The following is a 24,435-nucleotide window of genomic DNA, read 5'->3' on the forward strand; positions in this document are numbered from 1 at the left end:
CAGCACTTTCCCCCCAGTCAAATCTCCCTGGTGCTAACGGCCCACCCGCGGAGCTCTCGCCGATCCTTACACTTGCTATGGCCTCGATTTGAATTACATCCGCAGTGTGGAGAATAGCGGTGGCCTCTCCGACAATTCAGGTGTTTTGTGCTCTGCGAGCAGTCCTTTTCGTTCGCACCCTTTTCATGTTTGAATAAATCGAGAGGTTGCTAAGCTTCAAGTAACAGAGTTGCTTACATGTTACGATGTCGATCCAAATTTCGTTCGAGGTTAGTTTAGGGCGTTCACTCCTTCACTGCTCAGCAACTGACTTTGTTTCGTTGAGGGTCGTTCCTGGCTTGAAGTCCCGGGTTTCGGCACCATTCAGTTGTTGCGTTAATTGAACGTCAAAGGCGTAAAGTAAGGAACAAAATAGACTTACTATTTACATGGCGAAGTTAATCTACGGGCGTAGGTCATCGCAGTCGTTCCGTACATCCTCTTCTTCGATCTCCATCGAGCCAAACCGTTCCTTCGTCTTCCTTGTTTTCGTCAACCGCATATTTACATGAGCACTGTACGGCTGTTTCCCGTGAGTAGGAGGTGTCAAAATTACAATTCAAAACAGGGCCTATATACGTTACCAACATACATAACTATAATTTAAGAGAAGTTTACACAAACGTGATTTGATGCCCATTACCTTTGATATCTCTGTATCCTTAATACACATCCTGTACAAGATCGCCAGGTCTCCTAACTGCGATCGTCTTTCTTTTCCCCTTATTGAATAGTTTGTGATGGCCATTTTGTTGTCCTGAATATTCGACAAGAGCCAGGTATTCGTTATAACTAGAACAGCCTGATCATGCGTCATGACCATCGCCTCAACTTTCTCCAGTTTATTCAGCAAGCTTCGGGCGTTTACGTTCTTCACTTTTAGTATTGCAAATTTGTTAGCAGCTTTAAAGCCCCGTAATTTCCAAGCCTTGATTCCGGGGACAGGAACAATGTCGCTCTTGATCCTATCCTAAATGTACAGCTGGTAATTAATTTTAACTTTATCAAAGATAAAGGTTGCCGTATATGAAGACGCCTTGTTTTGTTGCGTTCCGTCCAGTAGCTTCTTCCAAACTTCTTAAACGTTTTTTTTTTTTAGTCGAAGTTTACTAAAATGTTTAATTCATTAAACCTGTGGTAATTTCGGAGAAGAGTCATCTCGTTTCGAAAATTTAGGAGCTTCGGATTGACTGGACGGCTCCTCCAATGGGAACCTTTGCCTAGTCGTTGATATTTTTTATTGCTGCTGCTGGGAGTTGTAGCGGTCATTATAGTATATTTCGTTACCCTTTCTTCGAGCTTCCTTCTGTCCCTGCGACCGGTTTATTATAATCCAAATATAATCAAGTTGTTTATTCGACTACGTTTTTATAAGTCCTCACACTTGTGTTGAAGAGTGGTTACATTATTTTCAAGAAGTTCTCTTTTTGCAGTGCATTGACCGATTTTTGTTTTAAAATTACAAAGCACTTTCAGATTCTTTTTGATATTATCAATTGAGGCTAATGTGGTTGTTGGTTTGCTTTTGCTTTTCCCGAGTTCATCAAGTTGTATCTAGCTTTTTCATTCGGTTTTCCAAAGTCGAGTCAGGGTTGCTCTCAACATCACCACACAGCAAGAGCAGCTTTTTGCATGGTTCGTGAATGGAACGTCAAACAACACGTAGGCTCCGTGGGCACGACAGCAAGAATAGGCACTGTTTCCTACTTCGCGACGCATTAGTGTAAATTTTTTCCCCCTGCTCATTGAAGAAGAACGATTTAGTGGCGATTATCTCTGCTCAACCACAGTTTCCACGAAAAGCGCGGTGATGGAAATTCGCTTTAATAGCCTCTAGTAGCGAAAGGGATGTCAATCCTTGCATCGGTTCCATGGTCAATGTGTGAAGAGCACCAACGCCTCGCATCCATCACGAAAGTTTACATTTCATTGCTGGATGTTGGCACTTCTGATGTCGTCTTTTTCTTCATAGTAAAGTCTTCACAACACAAGACAGCAGACGCATGGTGGACGTCCGTAGGATGACCAAACGAGAAAACATAAATTGCAGTCAGCACCAGAACGATAAACAAAAACATGCTAGTGGCCGTCATCCCTGCCTAATCACTCTGCCCACGAAAAGCGCTCCTATGGAAGTTCCCTTTTATATTTAACGGCAGCGCAAAGGGTGCCGATGCCTCGTTTGGTGCGGTTGTCCATGTGTGAAAAGCACCGATGCCTCGCAGCAGCACGGAAATGTCTATTTCATCACATGATGTCGGCAGTTTTGGCTTCGTCTTTTCCGTCATGGTAAAGTTTCCACCACGCGATAGTAGACGCTTCATAGTCCTTCATAAGATAAGATAGCGAGAAAGCATAAAGTGCAGTTAGCACCCGCATTATAAACAATACTCGTTCGTTTTGGTTCTACTGGCCACACATATCACAGGATTTTTGTTTTGCTACTACAGATTCAAGCAGAGAAACAAAGTATGTTCCACCTAGAAGACATCCAATTTGTACAACTCAAATACATCTCACATCTACCTAATCTGTGTTCCGCTTTTTAATCCTTTTTTGCTGTCTTGTTTTTGTAAATTTATTTTACAGTATCTATATTTTTGGCGTGATTTTGAAATTTTGTTTTTCTTTTATACTGCATTTTCACTTCAAATGCCAAATTTGATGGTTTAGCGGGACCAACCGGAAACGGGCATTTGGTATGAATCAGGGGAAGACTAGGGATTCATTTTGACCACGAGAGAATCTTTTGACATGCAACCGAAATCTCAGTTACACTGCACCTTATCCGCAATAAGCCTGCGTCAGATTGCGGGCTCCTCGGTCGATATTCGAACCCATCACATGGATCTCCGTAGGCCGGCATTTTGGATTGTTACAACAAGGCGGCTGCCCATTTTCACTTCCATTTATCCTTCACTCTCCCTATGCGATGCACATTTCAGGAGGGCTTCTCTCCCCCTCCCCCTGAAATCTTTATATTTTCTTCCCTCCTTTTTTAATGTGCATGTATGGAACGCTGTATTGACTTTCCTTTTTAATGAGTACCAATTCAAATGTTCTTAGCATATAGAAGGTTTCTATTGAATACATTGCAAGGTTCTACAGAATACTTTTTTTCCTTTTCGTAATGAGGCTTGCTTTTGAGTTTGAATTAAGATTCGAAAGACAAAAGTTAACCCTCGAAGACATCCTCGTCACCGCAGTCAGCGTGTTTTCCAATTGTCATGGAAAACATTGTGCCTTTCCTGACATGGCGCGATAAGTGCAGCAAGATGGTACAAAGCACTACTTGGTGAACCGCGTAATCAATTATCAAAGCGAGGCTTTCGTGCTTTGCCTCATTGATGAGCGATCAGCGCAGAACACGTAACACGTCAGATTGTCGCAAAAAGGTGTATGAATTTCGGTTTAGAAAAGAAAAAGCAATTTATTTTGCTTGCGTGAAGGCAGTGTTGCGTTGTAGTAATGTTGATGCCAACAAACTATTAACTGTGACAGGAACAATTTTAAGCGCTAAGCTTTTTATTTTTGTTTTTCGTTCACACTTCAGGTAGAGCTGCCTGACAAATTCCCCTTGTCCGTCCCTCATAAATGCAAAAGAGATAGGAACATCGGGATTTTGGTGAATATCTGGGAGACATTGTGCAACTGGATTATTTATGCGGATTGGAAAAATTTCTTGTGATGTGCCTTGCGATTTATTACACCTAGAATCTCCACGCTCTGCTCTCACTTGCACCACCTTTGATTCTGCTCCAAAGTTGGTGTGGGCAAAGGACAGCGTCCCAAGAGAATTGCAAAGTGAAAAACTGAAACATTTTGACAAAGTTGACGCCATAAAGAAGCATGTGTGTCGTATGATACTCATTGACTTATCAGAAAGAATTAATTCGCTTCGGACGATAATTTTCAATGCACAACTTTATTATTTTATTGTTTAGCACAACTGCGTCTCACTGAAACATTTTCCTAGGCATAAAGTTTTTTTTCTTGTATTCATTGAGCCAAACGTTAGGCAACTCTTTTATTCGTGCAGTTGTGAATATTTAACCAGTAGTCACGTCACTAGTCAAGTACGACGCACACACGTTCGATATGCGTTTTATAAATAACAAGTTTTCAACTTCCGACGATTAAACTTTAAAAGCTCGTTGATATTTTGAGTGTACAATTAAAAAAAAAACTGAAGTTTTCACAATCAAGACTATAACTTTGTAAACATATTTTCTTCTGAATGATGCATAAGCGTAGCCCTCTGTTTAGAACGTATGCATACTACAAACAACGTGTCTCGTGAACAGATATTGCAAAGAAACAATATTTTAAACAGCCAGAATGCAGACCGCATGTAATCAAACGTCCCCCCCCCCCCAAACACCACACACACAAAATAATTAGAACAAGTTTAAAGGCATGAGACTCATTTGAGTGCTCCTTAGAAGTTGTTTTTAAGTTGCTCCTTAGAAGTTGCTCCTTAGAAGTCATATTTATAGCCATCTTAAGGAGACACTCAAATGAGTTCCCCGCCGTTAATATTGCAATGATTAGTTTTCTTTTTGATGTGAACTTTTCCTTGAAGCATGCGGAATGTATTCAGGATATTTAACTTTTTTGTTTGTGCTGACCCATTGGTAAAACATAATAATACAATCGTTTTTAGAAGCATTAGGCATTCAGCTGTCAGTATGCTTTTAGGAAAAGAGGGAATACGTGCTTCAAGTTGATTTTCAATGGTCAAGTGGTATACTTTAAGACAACCGCAGATTTCCCCGGATGATCTGCACGGGAGTTTATATACTATAATTTACACAGGGTATTTGTCTTCATTTATACAGATTTTAGCCTAAAGAAAGGAGGGACCATTTTGCGCGTACACTATCTTCACTCTGCGCACTGGGCTCGGCCGACCGATGGTGGAGAGTTTCACTGTCATGATCACTTGGCTACTTAACTACAATGTGTACATTGACTGTAGACTTCTTGGTCTCCTAATGTACGTTGTAATTGTAGTCGTGAATGCTGGCACCCGGTGGTGACCTAATTTAAAAGATTTACGAAGAGTAAATTGGCTAGTGATATTCATAGCATATATCTTATGTTTTTCTCAAACGATTTTGAAAAGCCTCAGCCACAAGTTTCGCCCACAACAATGCTGCGTATTCCGCCGTCATTTACAGCCTTGTCGGCAGCCCTTCCACAGTGGTTAGCACACCTTGACCCAAAGACATATACCTGCCTTCACAGCGTGCTTATTGGGCTTGGCGAATATTACATGAGCAGATAACCTTCAAAATAATTTTGCTAATCCCCGGAATTGTGTTAACTCTTTAACTCTTGTCCTTTTGGGTTATGTGGCCTATATCTGAATTTTATGTTGTAAGTAATCATTATAAATAAGCTAGTTCTGTCATTTGTGAGAAAGCAAAGGGTGTACTTTGAGATTAAATTATCATAATGAACCTAGTTTGGTCATTCACGAAAAAGGAACGGGCTTCTAGTTGCTTATGAAAATTGTTTTTCGTTTTCCCCCCGACTCCGAAACAAGGCAGATTATCCTGTGCCTGATGACAAATAAATAAATAAATAAAAAAAACGCCAAATCGATGTTGTTAACCAATGCCAAGAACCAAGTTTGTTGTAATGATTTTCTTTCAATGTACAAGTGCGACATAGGCCTCGTCACCCACAAAGACACGATTCCAAGAGTGAGCACGTTTTAGTGAATAAGCTAAATAATCGTAAAGGTTATCTGCTCATGTAATGCTCGCGTACCACGAGAAACGCCCAGTAAAGGTGGCTATTTTTTATAGGTCACAAGGCAGGTACTACAGTGACCTTCATGTAAAGGTGTCCATCTAATCACGAAGCAGATGTTACCAACATAATGGTTACATTGTAACTTATATTCAGAAAGTACAAATTTGCAAATTTGAAACCTGTACAAATGGTTACCCGACGGAGAGCAGACGTAACCACTACGCAGAAGTTACAGTTTTAGGAGTTACATTGCAATTTCTATTATGGAAAGTACAAATTTACAAATTCGTATTCCCATGTAAAGATTACCTGATTAAAAGTGGTATACACTTACCAGGGTTGGGCAGAAATACTCAAAAATGTATTTGGAAATACAAATACTGGGATACATTAAAATGGTAGCTAAAATACTGATACTGAAATATATCTGTTAAAGTGTATCGCGATACGTATCGGAAATACATTTTAAATAGAGGCAAAAAGTATTTGGAAATACAAATACAGGAATACATTTTAGGGAGGGCAGAAATACAAATACAGAAATACTAATACTGCAATACATTTTTTTCAAACTCGTTTGAGACGCCAAATGAGATGAAGCTTGAAGTTAGAAGTGGAAGTTTTTGATTCTGAAATTACTTTCCCGTAGGCTTGGCACTTTGCCTTGAAGGTAGTGATTTCGGACAACGAGCAGTCTTCAGTGGGCTCAAAAAAACGTTCTATCAAAGACTGACAGCGGTCCCTTCCCTGACATCCTGTCTGTCTGACGAGGGATGCGAAAAGACTTCGACCCCTATATAAATTCTATGCCATCCTAAATTCCATCAAAATGTCACCATGCCCCTGTCCAATAAGGACGTCCCTGTCAACATTTATCACATGAAGTCACGGTGGAATGAACTGGTATTTTTTGTCTGTAGGTGATGGCCTTGAGCATGAAACTTTACCGCACTGTTGTATGAAAGGACATTACGTGCTTTCGTTGTAGGTTACCTCGTTCAAGATCACGCAGGCAGTGTCATTTGGAATATTTGAGAATAGTGGGCCACCTGAAGCGTCCTGGAACACATGTCGTCTGTTACGGTTGATAAAACGATACGATGACATCCCTGCTGGGAAGGTTCTTCCTACCGAACCTCCGCCACCGACGCATGAATTGCAGTCCTCAAGTTTCGGCTTGCATACTCCAGATAGAAACCTCGTGAATTGCGACCTGATATTGCCGGCACAGGTGCGAGCTCTTCGAGAAACAGCGGGCTGGAGACGAGTCGCAGGTGTACGAAGTCTGGGTCGGCACAGCGAGGCCACGTCTGACCTCCGTCCTGTTTTTCGGATCACCAGAGCAGCGGGTCACTTTCACGTCGGCTGATGACGTACCCTTGAGCCGTGCAATATTACGGGCGCAGTCGCAGACACATTCGAATATGTTTTGAACTTCACTGCGTGAGTCATCTTAATATTTCAAGTCAGCCACCGCCAGGCTCGTGCTGCAATGTACTGTGAATCAGCTTTACCGGCTGGGTGTACTGTGTACGCTAAGCCAAAAGAGACGGTTAGCAGCGGGCTTTGGACGCCAGCAAACAATGACTCAAGAAACCCCTACCTAAGGACCTGCGGCACAAGATGCTCTGCCTCCACTCCTAGCACGCCACCTGGTTCGAGTCCCTGACTACGCAACACTTCTCAGAAGAGAGAAGAGGACGCATAGAAAATTAGTTTGGAGAATCGAAAGGAACCTTCGTCAGCATGGTAACAATGCCCTAGCATCTCCTTGACCCTAATGTCCTCAGAAGTATAATAAAAAAAAAAAAATTGGACCTGCATTTTTTTTTTTTTGGGGGGGGGGGGTGCATTTTTCACGAAATGTAACGAAATACATTTCACCCTGATTGTATCGCGATACAAAGAAACATTCAAAATGTATTTCGATACAGGAATACAGATACTGGTGAAAAAAAGGTATCGCGATACAGAAATACTGATACAAAATGTATTTCTGAAATACTATCGCGATACATTTGTATCGCGATACTGCCCAACCCTGACACTTACCCGCCCCATTGCTTTCAACAAAGATTGGCCCTGTCCTAGCCGATTTCTAGCCTACAGTCGCCATGAGGCTTGAACTGCTTAAGATGTTCTCCTTGTGGTTCGCGTTCTACAAAACGGTTTTATATACCAACATTCATTTAATAAAGGCTGCGTTTTATGCAACAACAAACGTCCACAATCACATACACAATCAAGTCTGCTCCTTCAATGACCACCCGATACGTACTTTGGGAGATTCCATCAGTGACTATCGGACGCCGTCTGTTGAAAATGAAGTTTCGTTTCACAAGGGGAGTTCCTGACTGGCAGTCAGTGTCTCGAATTGGGTACTTGGTGGAATTTTGAATAGTGGATCGACAGCCGAGAGACGAGAGTCGGCTCAAAATATTAATCAGTTCTTTTTAAGGACCCAGATTTGCCCTATGTCGCAGGTAGAGACACCTATGTTGTCAGAAGGCAGCCAATCTCAGTGCACTCAGGTTTTTACTATTCTTTTGTCGCGACCCATTCATGTGTTACAGAATGTCTCGCAAACATCGTATTATTCTATTGCTCGGACGCCATGATCCTTAATTAGGTAGCCCTGTTAACTCTATCTCACATTTCAAGCGTTAGGGGGAAGGGGAGGGGGGGTGAAGACTACACCAAGGGTTAACGACGCCATTCGGACGATTTCATAGAGATCAGAGTTCGAGGAAGTTGGCCACACACCTGTGGTGGCATATCGAGACAGAGGTTTTGAGTATTCTTTCGCCACTATAGAACAAGTCGCTAAAGTGATTCAGGACAATTCGAGAATTCTGCCGCCGTTTTTAACGAATAAGAAATCCACCGCCGATCTTGAAAGCGTTCAATCTGCCGGGAAAGGCGTTCAGAAGGTAAGCAGAATCTTGGTCCGCTGAAGACGACGTGCTTTGTTGCGGGTCCTTAAATTTTGTCGTCTTTGCTCGCAAAATATATATTCAACAGTGACAAAAAAGAACCGTAGCACCATTAGCAGAACGTACGTAAGCCCCTAAACGAACTAATAGAAAAACACAAAAAATATATAAAACAAGATTATAACCTTGACTCCACTTAGAGTGTTCCGTAAGTACAGGGTAACTCTTGAGCAAAATGCAGAAGAGTTCACACAAGATTTGCGAAATATAAGTAAATCAAGGGAACACATATATATACAAATACCCTTAACGAAAGTCACTAAAGCAAAATATTTAGGAAAATTACACAAAGCTTCAGGCTAACCATATACAATTAGAATAACTCCATCTAGCAGAACACACTTCCCAGTCTGAAGGCCTGACTCAACCACCGGCGCTGTCATTACGCTTGCTTCTTTTTTAGACAAAGTCCAAATTCAACTGTTGCAGCACAACGCTTTCGCGCCGGTGGCGTTCATAACTCGAGAACCATAATATGCAACTATGTAAAAAAAGACAGTGTTTAGTGTAAAATGTGAGTTTTTCACCCAAGAGGTAGCACGAGAACTTCTGAGCCGTCCAGACCACGCTAGGGCATTCCTTTTCTCTTGCACTATATGCATCTTCGCTAACGCTGAGCTCCGGCTTGCGTACGAACGTAGTGCTGAACGCCCTCACCATGCCTCTGGCACAGCAGGCGCCCATTTTCCGATCACCAGCATTGCACTGAACCTCAATAGGTTTGTCGCAGTTAGGTGAGCTCTGGCTGCCTTTTTTTTGTTTTTTTTTTTGGTTCGTCCCAGTTGACTATAGTTTACGGCGTCTATCCAAGCATATTTGAAAGGGGGCTGGCCAGGTCTAAATTTCCCGTGAAATATAGCTTATATTATCCGGCAAGTACGAGGAACGCTCTAATACCTGTCTGAGTCCTAGGTCGGAGATAGTTTGCTACAGCTTTCACTTTATTGTTGAACTGCCGACGACATCCCTTTTCCAGAGCATGCGCCCGAATGCGCGATCTCATCTCGTCCCACATGAAATTTGTTTGCTTTACAGTTAGACTTGCTTCTTGTAGCCGGCTCAATACCGCCCCCCATGTGATTGAAATGATCTTCCAGGTATTAGGAAAATAAGGTATGTTGTCTAAAATTGTGAGGTCAAATAGCTAAGCCCTCTCAACACGCGATTTATCACTCTCGAAAACCAAATGAGATTAATATTTAACCCGACACTCAGCATCAAAGGGTGAAACGTTCCCAGGGAACAAACATAAGCATAAAACCAAAGGGCCGACTCTGCAACAAGTAACCTGAATACATTCGCGAACCAAATCAAGTGTGGAGATCAACTTTGCTATGCAGAATGTGCGGAAACCTTGTTCGATTTTAGGTGTCGAATAGATTTGATCCTTCATTATCTGGTTTAGGTGACGGTATTGAATTTAAGGACGCCGATTCTCTCCAGGCATTTCGATCATAATCACGGAATAGTTGAAGTCACTCCCGCCAGGTGCTACCACTCCTAGTTCTAAGATTATGTCTACTTCAATATTCAATAAATCTCGCTGTCTACGAGACACACCGCGGGATCTTGCCCTGAAATGCTGGTAACAGTTGAGCTTACTGTTGTGTTACCCACAAGGTTAGGCCTGGCCGCCCAGAAAACAAATTCTCACCCTCTGGCAACAGCAGATATGTACAAGTTACTCAAAAAAGTGATTAAGTTAAGTTACTGAGAATTGACGTCCTACGTAATTGGAGTGGAGCAGTAATTACTCAAAAAGAAAGTATTTGAGAAAATTACTAATTACCGTGAAAAGTAGCAAATTACTTTTGAAGGTACTTTTACATGTCTTTTATGATAAAAAAAAAAGTACAGAGGTTTTAATCAGTTAGCGAAATTGTGCTAGCCGATTATAAATCGGCTTGTTTTTTTTTCACCAAAATGCTTTAATAGCTTATTCTGCTTCTGCGTGTCTAATTGTTTTGTACTTTCTTGCTTGTTTGGTCAATGATTTACTGCGAATGTATCATTTCTACTTTAAGGTTTGGCGCTGTCTGAGTTTGATTTTTAGAAAGTGTTCGCTTGTTTACAGTGTTGCGTAAAGCTAAAAAGTACTCAAAGTAAAGTAGAAAGTAAATGTATGTAGTGCCCCTCAAACTTAACGCCGCTACTCGGTTTCGCAAATATTGATCTATTGCATGCTACCCAAAGATGAATTGAATACTGCAGCTGCTTGAATCCCTTCCCCTAGTTGGGTTTTCATTGGGGACGCAAATCTTCACCAAATAGGTCGACCGCTAGGTTTCAGGAGTAGCTCAAAAAGTGAAGTAACCGGACCATCTCGTGGCGGCGTTATGTTTGGGGTGCACCTTACTTCAATTAGAGTAGTAAGTACACAGAGTGCAATGTACTTCAGGTGACGTATATAAATACAATATATTTTAAGGTTTTAAGGTAAAGTAGAAGAACTTTTAAGACAATCTATCATGATGCCTTTTCATTCACTATATAGTGTTTTTAACTGGTATGCATTGCTCCAGCGGTGATTGGAGGTGCGTCAGTTTTTTAGGAAAATGGCAGCAAACATTTTATAAGGTCAAGTCGCAGCAGAGTAGTTGTTTTATTCTTGCTGACGAGCAATCTGACACAATAAACTTATAAGGAAATTATTTCCATCGGTCTTGCAGCCTCCATTACTACTTCACTCAGAGAATCGACCAGATGACGTCTCGAAAAGGGCGTTTCACACGACGATACCGCCATTTGTTTTGTTTTCAAGTTCGGGATATGTCCATTGAAGTAAAGAGTTTGACTTTCCTCAAAAAATACAAGTACACGATCAAACATTTTACTTCAAGTAATGTAATTTTTTTTTCAAAACCGTAGTACTACAAGTACTATGTAAATAGAGCACTCCCCAGCACTGCTTGTTTAATATTTTTATATAAAAACGTTTAGGGAATAACTACAGGTTTCTCAAACGATGTATTCATCTTTAAATATCTGGATATTCTTATTTTGGGAGGGAAGCCGACGAAAAAATCTAATTTTTGCGTTGTCCTTTCGCACGCGATTCTTCGAGTACAGCACACAGCACGGGACCACCAGATGCGTTTCAGAGCAGGTGCTGCATTTTCTTGCCTCTTTTGAATGAGGATGCAGTGTGTGCACTACCTGTAGTGGGCGAGAGTTTCTACGTTGGGGAAAAGCGGGGACCAGCCCTTTTTCAATGGGTCAAGTCTCCTTGAGCTTTAGGGCACAGAGAAACGCCAGTCTTCGCCACTAATGCCGCAGTTACTAGGCCTCACTTCCGTCGTGTCTGTTCGCTCCCCGCGCCGATCGTAGCAGTGTTGTTGCATTGTGTGTGTGTGTTGGGGGGGGGGGGGGGGGGGCTTCTGAAAATTTTTGGGGAGGGGGGTTTCGGACTTTCCGATTCATTCCCCCCCCCCTCCTACGCCACATGCTTGCCCCCCTATGCAAATATCAGGTGGTCTTCCAACATCTTATCTCCTTTGTGCAGGAATGCTTGTTTATAGGGAAAACAATCACTAAAATTCGAAAGTAACTTGTAACGTGAGTATAACTTATTAAAAAAAGTAATTAAAGTATACTACTAATTACCGAAATAAAAATGTAATTGAAAATTACTAAACTATTCAGGAAAGTAGTTAAACTACAGTAGCTTGAGTAGAGTGGTTGAACTACGTACAAGTCTGGTCAACAGCTGTTTCGAACCCTTCACATAATCAGGTTAAAAGCTTCTCCGTGTTTATCGGCTTTAGCGTTACGTCAGCCACGATGTCATTCTCTGAAGATTTCATTCCAATAGACAGAATTTACACCGAAACTTCTCGCAAATTGAGGGCTATAAATAAAATTGGTTCGCGTTCGATGAAGGGCTTCATCAAATTGGCGTGGTATGAGCGTTACTTTCGTTCGTCTTACGCTCATCTATACAGCATAGTTGATGACAGGTAAATTCTGAATAACTTTTGCCAAACCCTCCAAATGTTCTTCTAATTTATTGTGTTTGAATCACCTTGGAACTATTATCTATTGGTGCACTTTTTAACTCCTTTCAAGAATTGTTCTGTCACACCAAGATTTGGCCTTGTGTTGTGCAGCCGTTATGTTCTCCTCTCCCTTCCTTTTTCCTAGCCTATACTCATGCTTCATATACAGCAGACCACCCTTTCAACAATTGAAAGTTTTTTTTTTTTCCGAGTTACGTTTTTCTCCGTCTCGGTAAGGCACTGAAATCTGAGACAAAGCTTCCGTTCAGACAGCAGTACTGTCTGCCTTAACTCTTAGTACGCTAAAATATTCTCCAATGACTGGTCGAACAATATGTCCATCAAGACTCTCTTTGACGAGTCATTGGGGTCACATCAATGTAAATGCGAATCGACATTCAGATGGCGTTCTCTTTTCTCGTCGAATTCAACCCCGTCCCCCTGACCGGAACAGCATCCCATATCCCAATCGTTACCAAATTAATGGTTGTTTCCACATTACCCTCCGATTCCTTTGAGCTGGTGGGCTCGTCTTTGTACGTAAGCTTGTTAGCAAGTTCAGCGCTATAGATTTTGTTAGTGCCCTTATTACACCGACAGCCAGACGCTTGCCCATGGCCTGACGTTTTTGCTGGGAATAATTAAAGAACAGGGCTCTGGTATTTCATACACTTCCCTGGCTACGGGAGGACGGGCGATCGGCTGTTCTATTACCTTAGGTATCCACGAAAAGTCAACCGTTTAGTTCTTCGGTTTTAGGATTGATGGATGCACGACGTCTAGGGTGGCGGCGCAGTCCCTGAGGGCATTGCTGGTCTTGCCGTTTATACGGAGTTTGCTCATATAACGTTCTAACAACTTCTTATTCGCATAAGAAAACAACTTCTTATTAGCAGAACATAAGAAAAACACACCGACGTTTTCAGCGTTCGGCAGAGGTACTGCCTGTTTTGTTGCAACAAAAACAACGGATCGTATCTCTTGATTAAAACCCCTTCTTAGCTGTATCGTCTGCGTTACTCTGCTTCCCCTAACAACGGTTTTCCCGTTTTGTTTCGTTCTCGTTGTAGCCAAGCTTAATTGTCGAGGGCTTTTTGAAAGATATTTTGTTTGTCTTTTGCTTCCTTTGATGTATTGTCTGGAAACTAAATCGCGATAGTCTCTGCGTCCTACGAAAGTACCCCTTTGTGTGTCATCTTTTGGGTTTTGGGCGGCGCCCCGCAACCTCCTCGCCCAACTCAGTAGCCCGCGTCGTGTCAGAATTTTTGTCCTGAACCCATCATCAAGTAGCATCCAACATGCTTATATAGAAGTGATCAAGACGGAAGAATTCAACAATGTTATTGTGGTCACGTCAGCAATATTTACCCCTGTACCAAGTTTCACCATTCCGTCAAACGTGATACACAAATCTTCTGTTTTTTTTTATTTAGCACCAAAAAAGTGCGGTTGAAAAGTCTCAGCTGGCAGCCGATACAATGTTTAAAGACCGATTCTACGTCCTCATAATCAGCTGCGTCCTTCGCGCTCAGTTTAAAGGCATCCAAGGCCGCCTCACTAGGTAGCAATGTGAGCAAGAGCTGAGGCGAAGTATTACGTGATCACTTCATTTTACGGCATGTCCTTTCAACGTTGACAAGGGAAATGCCGATGTCTCCTCTAAACTTGAAAGGTTGCATAAGGTCTGTATTTGAAATGCCTCCACTTCCCTGAGTTAAGTTTTTTTTGTTTTTCCGGCTACCCAAGTATTAAATACACAACAGTGTCGCGAAGGTGGTCGAGAAGGACGATAGCAGAGCGCCCTACTATAAGATGTGTACCACCTGCGTGGGAGGTGGTACCGAGCACCTTGTGCTACCAACAAGAAATGATTACGTCGCTCGAAACAGCCTTGTCTGACCATCGGCGTAAGTCACGCACAAAAAGAACAATAATTTGTAGAAGAATCTGAAGTTGGGCAAGTTGGTACATCTTAGATTCGAAAAGCGCCAGAAAACAAGGACAACAGAAGGAATAGACGTCTATTCCTTCTGTTATCCTTGTTTTCTGGTGCTTTTCGAATCTAAGAACAATAATGTTGGTTAATGAATATTGAAGTATAACAAAAAAAAAAAGAAAACACGCGAAAATAAAGCCTTTTGTATTTTATTTTTAACACTTGCCAAAATATCGAATTCAAGCCGAGCTTTTCTAGGGATTAGTCACAACATGAGTGGGCGCTTCTCCGGACCCTCCAAAACTTGAATGCGCTTTCCTTCTGCGAGCGAGACTCGGGTGAGCTTTTCTAAGGGATTTGATTAAGCTCGAAGGTGCATGGTCAACAAATATTTTTTTTTTGCCAAAATTGTTTTGGAGATTTTGATATAAACGTGAACGCAATGCAGAGGCTTGTACTGCGTAAACGTGTCTTATTGAACTGCTTTAGAACGGCAGTACAATTGGAGGATTATTTTTTTTCTATGTCCATGATGTGTGTTGTAGTTTTCTTTGTGTATATTTTATAGTTGCCTTTGTGGCGATTTTTATTACTCCTGTCGTGGCTGCTTATTCGATGGTTTCACACGCAGCAACCATCCCAAATAATTTGTTGAAAAAATTCTTCTCGGGCTCACTAGCACATACTCTCCGGGACGATATGAAATATACCTGCCGAGCGCGTGGCCTTCCGCACCTAACGCACTATCTATCAAAAAATAGATTAACAGTTATTAAGGCTTCAGCGGCTGTTCAGTTGCCTCTTATAGCCCCTTCCTTGAGAGGACTTCGCCTGCTTCGCGTCTCGATTGCGTTGCAGCCGAAGTTGTCGTACTTGGTCCGTTTCGCTGGCCTTTTGGCTTCTAGCCGCTCGAGCTTTACTCAAACAAATCCAACGATGTTAAACACTGTCGTCTGCATGTTTCTATCACATCGCCTAGGTATGCTTATGCAAATATTTGAGACGTTTCTCGCCCGAGAACTACTTGCGCCTCGGCGGCATGATTGCAGCATCTGCAGAGGCTCTCCTCCCTTGGAACGGAGGCTTTGCAAATCACGTGGATACTCCACAGTATAAATTGGCAACTTCTTTGCTCACAGACCAAAAGACGAATACAAAAGTGCGTAGCGACTGCCCAAAAATGATATCGCATTTAATGTGTGATTCTTGTGACTTGGCTATTATTCCGGTTGCCGACTAGTCGGACTGCATCTCGGTGGGGGGCAGGACCAGGGTAGGGGTCCAATCACGAAATAAGAGCTAGGTTTCTTAAGAAAAGCGTACTGCTTAATGCCTATTTACATCAGTACGAAGCACACGATGGTGCGCTACACTTCAATTTATAATGAATATCTTTTTCCTCCCCTAAAGAGGAAGAGACTTCTGACTAAAAGTTTGTGAGCTCATACCGCGGGACGAAGCGTCGAAGCAACTGTGCCCTGCCCTCAACGTTACGCTTCCCAAAAGGCTCACACTTTACACGAACGCACCCGTCAACCAGCGTTCATGCATTGTAGAATCACGAGCTGCTTCACAACGGGCCATAGCGTTGTCGATATCCGGCGGAAGGCATGATGAGAGCACACTCCTTCCGAGCAGATCGTGACGTAGCTGGTTGTTCTGTACTTTTGATGCTTGGTATTCGTTCTTCCCAAGCTTAATAAAATAGAGGGGTAATTGTTTCCTAGCCTGAAGACGGGCAGATTCCGCACAACTGAGAAAAAAGGGCGATTGGTCATCCCGCGATGCGAAGTTAGGTCGAGACGCATCCTGACCGGAAACGAGTACATCTTTTCGATGACGTTGTTGCATACAGAAACTGGGTTTAGGTTTCTAAGGTATGGCAGATGCGTAAATTAAAAAAAGGGCATGAAAAAACACACCACTCGATGCGCGAGATTTGGTTGCCTGCCCAAATGATACGCCTATTATAATATCCTGCAGATAGATTGCTCAGTCTTCTCTTCTGCTCTTTATTTTTGATCAAAATCAATAAGTAGTCCTGCTACAGCAGCAGGTTTCTTAGGAGGTGCTAAGACTATTATTGTTAAGTAGTTTAATACATACTAAATTTAAAAATGTTTTTGTGCTATGCACAGCGGTTAAGCTGTAACTTGTTGGCTTAAGCATGGAACCTTCAAAGGAATACTCTGGCAAATTTTTAAGCTACCCAATTTCACTGTATTTCTTTAAATTCCCGCTTTTATCCTTTCGAGTATAATATTTAGTATCGCGAAGCTTTTATTATAAAATCCGCAAACGAAAATTAGATCTGAATGAACATTCAAATACACCCTCCCCTTTCTCTGCCGCGATATCAATGGCAGGCGGGGACTCCGGTCGAGCAGGGAGTATAAAAAATTGACCATTGCGAGTATTTGTTCTTTTCTGCTGCGCAGGTGCTGAATATAGTTTTCAAGACATTCATTTCACTCCATGAAACTGCATGTAATCAGTTATAGCCAACCTTACAGTCTAAAGTGCGAACCCATGCCTGCCGCTGGTGTCACCTTTTCTTTGTTGCCAGTGTGGACTTTCTATCTTAAAAACACGATGAGTTCCAAAAGTGTATATTCGATAATTCCGCGAAAATTTTTTTTATTTTGAACTAAATTTGGAATACTATTTAGGGAATGTGTGCTGCTATGTTCAAAACATTTTAAACAAGTCGGGGACCATCAAGCAAACGCTTGAGTACCCCTTTAAATCTTAATTTATAATTTATAAATTTTGTGGTAAATCGCTCTTGCTTGTGAAGGTTTTCTTTCCTACAGATTTGGCATCTAAAATATTTCGCTGAAAGTAAAAATATAAAAATTTGTTTAGTAAGAACTAAAGGTAAAGAATGACTTACTGACAAAAACTTTGCAGAAAAAATCTATTCCCTATGTGAGTTTTAGAACATCATCGTATACGATACTATGTTAAACCTAAAAGCAGTCTCTTACCAGTAACAACATTTTGTTATCGTTTTACTTCGAAGATTGAGAAAATGTCTGATAGCCGACCCACTCCATATTCACGACTTTAAATCAATAGATGGCTTGATTGACATCGTCTTGAAGGGAGCGTCATGTTAATATAACATTGCTGGATTGTGCGAATGGAGCAGCCTGATATGAATAAAAGTAGTCTTAAACCAACCTGAAATCCGTATGGCGGTAGTTCACCGTACACCTTCTGGTATCCCGCCCAGGATTCCTATTTGAAAGAAAGAACTTCTGTAACTGTTTCTTAGTTAATCTATTTCAAGTAAATCATTGACAGGAACTACACACGGTCACGTGCTCACTTCAAATGCATATTATAACATTTGTGTAGACGCCGAATCAACTGTTGATTTTAATACCTTTATCCAAAATTCTTTACAGCATATTTACACAACGTGGGGTAAATCATCGAGAGTTCTTGTCAATATGTGCTACAGTCTGTAAGTGATAAGCGCGGTCAATGGAGAATGATAAAATAGCCTGGAGACTTTGACATAAAAAACACAAACAGATTAGGGAACTGGCGAAAGAAGAAATAATAGGGTGCTTTGTACAGCTTCGTTTCCATACCTTATTGTTTACCCAACACGAGGCCAGAAGACTCCACAATTTAAATAACCTCCGCAATGAGCACGGCGCACTATTTAGGAACGAGTCATGCGCCCGCGTTCGACTTATACTTGTGTTAAAAAAGTGCTTTTCTGATTGGACATGAGCCCTTCTTTAGCCAAAAAAAGCCTGCTTCTAACTTACTTCTGGCAAACTTAAAAAAAAAAAAAAAGTAATCAAATGGTTTTGTTTTGCAGTAGCCTGTTTTTGATGCCATATTGTTTGTTGGGCTTCATTCGATAAATCCCAACAGCCCAACACGGTGCAGTTGCTCCGTGTTGGGCTACAAGACGCACGAACAAGAATACGGTGCTTGTAACCACGTGGTACAGACAGACGATCGCGAGTTGTTTGCATGCATGCAATCGGGCGTCCACCGAATCAAACGTTTGGCAGGTAATCTTCACGTCACTTCGCTCCGGAAGTCTTCCAGACTTCCGCTAACGTACACGAACGTGCGCAAATGAGACGGGGGTTGCCTCTACGCTGCTAATATCTCAGCCAAAGAGAGTAGTGGCGCGAATAGTGGTAAGTGGAGCAAATTTAGACGTTCTGTCGTTACAATGTGGCTTACTGAAGATATTCTGCTCATGGCTGTAAAATGTCAAGTTAGGTTTGCTCAGTTAGCGTCACCCTTAACTATTAATTGCGCAACGAGCGCGTACGTAACGGTTGCAACAACAGAAAAAGTAAACACATAACGGACAAAAACACAGACTAGCACATTCCTCGTTTGTGTTTCTCGTCCGTACTGTGCCTATTTTTTATGTTGTTGATGCCCGAATTCTTGGATCACGTTTTTTTAGCCACTGGAGCGCTAACTTTCTTACAACCCGCAAAGCTGGCTGGTTATCTACTGTTGCCTATTAAAAAAATTGAGTAGATTTTACCTATACGACAGACTCGCTGACTAGGCTGCCGCACAGTTCGAGTGTTGTCTAGTATATAATAGTAAAGCTATATTTGTAGTGCACCACCAATGCACATTTCTTGGATGCAAGTCAACCAGCTGCCGACGGGATCGAGTTGCTTGAAGAGGCCAGCAGCTGCATCAAGAAATGATAACCCCTGTAGAATATTTATATGAACTTATATCGGTTTCATTCAAGACAAAGAAGAGGACAAATACTTGATCGCGAAAATTCAAACGAAATGACGAGGAGGAGGAAGACGTGATCGCAAAGAAACGCAACAGACCTCAACGGACCTCAACGCCTTCCAAATGTAAATATTGTATATAAATCCTTTTGATTACTCCTCCTGTACCGATATTTTACAAAATGCTTGGTGCCGAAGCCCGGGAATATAACGAAAAAAAAAATGGAACGGCTCAGGTGAAGACGAGGAGTGATACTGTCCACTGCTACCAAGCTTGTCTACGACATTTCCTCGGCATTAGAGCTGACTCCGCTACCAGAAGGTGACATAGAAAAGAAGCTCAACTTCATCACATTGAAAGAAACGTCGCTACACCAACTAGATGCGGAGATCGCAGACCTCATTGACCAGGACGAAATAGAAGAAGAAACACAAACTTGTACCACGTACGAAGAGACTATAAGCAACGTTAAAACAAGTACGGCCCGAGCGTTACGAAAACAGCACTGCAACGAAAGAGTTTTTTCTAACAACGACCCTTAAGGAAATGACCTTAGACAACGTCAAGCAAGTGGACCTAACGTCAAGCTTCCACGACTAGAACTTCCAAAATACAACGGAGATCTTGAAGACTGGCAAACGTTCTGGGGCCAGTTTCAGTCATCTATAGACCACAATCCAACACTGTATCCAGTCGACAAGTTCAAATATCTGAAGATCTACCTGGTCGGAAAAGCCGATGCTGCAGTTAAGGGGATTCCCGTGACCAGTGACAATTACAGCGTTGCGATTGAACTCTTAAAGAGAAGATTCGGTCAGCCCACTGTGATAGTTAATAACCATCTTTCTCATCTCATGAACACCAAACCAATAAGATCCTCAGACGACACAGAGGGACTCAGGTAACTCCACGATGATGTAGTGACAAGGATCAGGAGCCTACAAAGTCTAGGAGTGGATGTACAATCTTACAGTGTTCTTCTGCACACCGTGCTCCAAAGAGCTCTCCCTTCTGATCTTCTGCTGAGGTACAATCGGAAGCTGGATGCTAAAGGGCCTTCAGGGGACGGGGAAGACGATCTCACAGTACTTCTTGCATTCATTGATACAGAAGTTATAACAAGCGAGAAGTGCTTTCAACTCTCCACACACTCTCAAAAAAGAAAAGTTCCGTCCATCACAAGGGTCTATTGTTGACAAGATAAGTTCTGCATCGGCTCTCCCTACATTAGAAAAAGTGAACGTTCACTGCTGTGTTTTCTGTGGCTCTGATGACCACGCGCTGCAGGAATGCTCGACACACCTGACATTACAAGAGAAGAAAGAGAAACTTAAACATGACAACAGATGTTTTCGATGTGGAAAACAATTTCCCAGAGCAAGAGAGCGTCGAAGCGCACGAAAGCTTTCTTGCGCGAGTTGCGGCGGCAGACACCTGACAGTGTTGTGTGATCCAGAATGGGCTGCACTCCGACCATCGCCTAACGTTCCTGGAGGGCCTTTGCAGTTCATCGGGATATCTAGAGCAGGATCAAGTAGCCCCCAATAGGTGTTACTTCAGACTGCTAAAGTACTAGCTAAGAGTCAAATTGAGACAACACTTCGAGTCCTTATTGACGGGGGGAGCCAGCGTTCCTTTGTAAACCAGACTGCCTCAGAAAAGCTCCATTGCCGACCCGTTGGTTAAGAAGACCTCTCCATTTTCGCCTTCGGTGACTCTGCACAAGGAACGAAAAGAAGGTGTCGCCGCGTCGAGATTATTCTGAAAAGCCATCACAACAGAACACAGATTGTCACAGAGGCTTTGGAAGTCCCCGAGATTTGTGGAGAAATTCTCTGCGTAACAGACACCAGCCTCATACAAAATCTACAGTCGAAGGGTATGACTCTGGCGGACCTTCCCTTAAAGAACGAAATGCCAGAACCTGGAGTTAACATCCTCATCGGGTCTGATTAATATTGGAAAGTAACGACTGGGAGTGTCAAACGTATCTACTCGTGTCTGGCGGCTGTGGAGACCATATTTGGCTCGTCTTTGCAAGGTCCCGTAAAAGTGAGTAACGCCTCTAGTTTATGTACCGCCACTACTATGTTCACGATGAGCGTCGTCGAGGCATCTAACGACATCTGCTTAGAACTGCGCAAAATTTGGGAACTAGAAAGTCTGGGAATTAGGGGCTCACCATCGAACGACCAAGAGTGTGGCTCTTTTCTGTATTTACTAAAATCGTTCGACTCCTCCGTGAAGAAGATAGACGGCATATACGAAGCCCGGCTATTATGGAAGTCCCCTGAACCTTTGTTACAAGACAATAAGGATGTTGAGAAACTCGCTTAGCTGCGTTACTCAGAAAACTACGTAGAGATGACTGTCTGCTGATGCAGTATGACAAGGCTGTGAGGGAGTACCTTATTAAAGGGTTCGCCGAACGAGTCCAACGTGATGATGACGAGGGACACAGTGATAAAACGTATTACTTGCCCCAAAGAGCCGTGATAAAAAATTATCGACAGACAACCAAGGTCCGCATAGTTTTCGATGCATCGTCTCATGCCCCACGTTGTACTTTTCTAAATCAAAACCTCTATGCAGGACCAAACTTAAATCTTGACCTGATGCAAGTGCTGTTAAATTTTAGAAGGTACCCGATCGCCCTTTGCGCTGATATTGAGATGGCTTTTCTACAAGTTTTTCTTGTACCCAAAGATCGAAACGCTCTTCGTTTTTTCTGGTTTCGAGACATCCCAAGAACTGCTCAACCGCACTACCCTCCAGAAATCTGAAGAATGACAAGAATCCCGTTTGTAGCAACCTGCAGCCCGTTCCTCATTGCAGCCACTATACGATATCATTTGGAGAGTGTCCGAGGCCGGTTTCCAGAAACCACCATGAACTTATCTAGCGGTCTTTACGTTGACGATTCACTCACTGGATCGAAAACAGTCAAACAAGCTCAAGTGCTTCACGAAAGTCTAAGGTTATCATGGGTGAAGCCGGCATGAACCTGCCTAAGTGGTGCACAAATGACAAAGATTTACAATCAATCTTTTATAAGAGCAAATCGTTAGAGGAAACACAATTTTCACCAGACGACTCTACAAGGAAATTTACGAAAATACTAGGCCTTCTTTGGAACCAGGGCCAGCGATCAACTTACTATTAACGTTGACAACATTCTGGGTTTCGTAAACCTTGCGAAGCTAACCAAACGCAGCATTTTACTGACTTCAGCGAGAATATTTGACCCTCTTGGATGGATCGCGCCGGTGACCGTGAGGGTGAAGTTGCTGTTTCAACGACTCTGGGAACAGATAGTAGGATGGAACGACGATTTTCCAGGTCACATCACCAGAGAATGGGTAGATTGGTGCTCGCATTGGTCAACTATTCACGAATTAACGATACACCGGAGATACTCAAACCTAGACACCGAGAGCGATGGTACAGTCGTAGAACTTCATGTGTTTTGAGACGCAAGTCCAAGGGCATACGATACGGCAGCATACCTCAAGATCGACAATGAGAAACATGTCACGACTGGTCTGATCGTATCCAAATCTAGAGTAGCGCCCATGAAGGATCTTACACTTCCAAGATTGAACTTATCGGGGCCTTGTTAGCGGCTAGGTTACAACGCTATCTTATCGAGAATTTACACATACACATACAAGCCGTCCTCCTGTGGACCGATTCAAGTATCACTTCGCACTGGTCAAGGGTTTGAAGTCAAAATGGAAACCTTTCATTGCGAACAGAGTAGAAGAGACCCAACAACTAACGAATCCTATACAGTGGAGACATTGTCCAGGTACCGAAAATATAGCTGTTCTCCTAACTAGGGGTGTTACTCCTCTTCCACTTGCGTCCAGTGCAATATGGTGCACTGGGCCACATTGGTTACAAAAACCATTGCGAGAATGGCCTGAACAGTCGACGAAAGATGAGCTAATGGAGGATAACATATGTCTAGAACGAAGACAAACAGCTCCTTGCACGACTTTCTTGATTGTAGAACCCCTGATCTCATTAGAAACTCAAAACAACCTTAATCGCCTTTTACGTGAAACGGCCTGGATTCTCCGCTTTGTACACAACTGCAAAAGATTGACCAGGAGACAGGAAGGCTTGACTGCCATCGAAATAAAAGAAGCCGAAATCACATTGACAAAACAAGCCCAACGTGAAGAATACGCCAATGAACTCATTACTTTCAAAGAAAGGAAGACTTTTGACAAACCATCACCTTTGAGTTCTCTCACACCGATTCTCGACTCCAGTGACATCATACGAGTGGGCGGAAGACTACAGAAGACACAGCAAAAAATAGAAGAAAAACATCCCTTTATTCTGCCCAGCACACATAAGTTCACGGAATTATTAATAAGATATACTCACGAGAGGCTTCTGCACGCTGGTACTTGTGACACCTTAACCAGTCTCCGAGAAAAATACTGGATAGCAAGAGCACGGCAAGTTACTAAAAGAATAATCAAGCAATGTGTAACCTGCGATCGCTTTTGATGCAAGCCAGCTAGCGAAACAACGGCACCGCTACCGAGTATGAGGGTGAACCAAGCTGATCCCTTCGAAATCTCTGGCATGGACTTCGCGGATCCCCTCTTCTCTAAGGAATGTGGCAGTGTTAGCAAGTGCTACATTCTTATCATTACTTGCGCTGTGACCCGAGCGGTACATCTCGAACTTGTAAGCGACTTGACTACCCAAACATTTATTCTAGCTTTCAGACAATTCATTTCTCGCAGAGGAGTTCGCCGTGTGGTAATGGCGGATAATGCACAGACATTCCGCCGCGCAAATCGTGAATTGTCAGAACTGTGGAACTGCATACGTCGAGAGGAAGTCGCAGCCATGTTCGCGTCTTTCCGAATTGAGTGGCGTTTTATAGTAGAAAAGGCAGCTTGGTCGAGGGATTTTGGGAGCGTATGGTTCGTTGTGGGAAAACTTCCCTGAAAAA

At 42.6% G+C, this 24,435-nt stretch overlaps 1 protein-coding gene across 1 annotated transcript in view; it reads right to left on the reverse strand.

Moving 5' to 3' along the window:
* Nucleotides 1–17,483: 17,483 nt before the first annotated feature.
* Nucleotides 17,484–24,435, reverse strand: part of LOC120842854 — a 47,064-nt gene continuing 40,112 nt past the window's right edge. Inside the window, exons 4-5 of the mRNA XM_042286276.1 lie at nucleotides 17,907–17,963; nucleotides 17,484–17,558 (exon numbers count right to left, since the gene is read on the reverse strand). Of these exons, the coding sequence (XP_042142210.1) occupies nucleotides 17,484–17,558; nucleotides 17,907–17,963 (132 nt within the window). The remainder of the gene's footprint in view (nucleotides 17,559–17,906; nucleotides 17,964–24,435) is intronic.

The sequence above is a fragment of the Ixodes scapularis genome, unplaced genomic scaffold, assembly GCF_016920785.2.
Source record: "Ixodes scapularis isolate PalLabHiFi unplaced genomic scaffold, ASM1692078v2 PGA_scaffold7__128_contigs__length_106722199, whole genome shotgun sequence".
NCBI classification, from domain to species: domain Eukaryota; kingdom Metazoa; phylum Arthropoda; class Arachnida; order Ixodida; family Ixodidae; genus Ixodes; species Ixodes scapularis.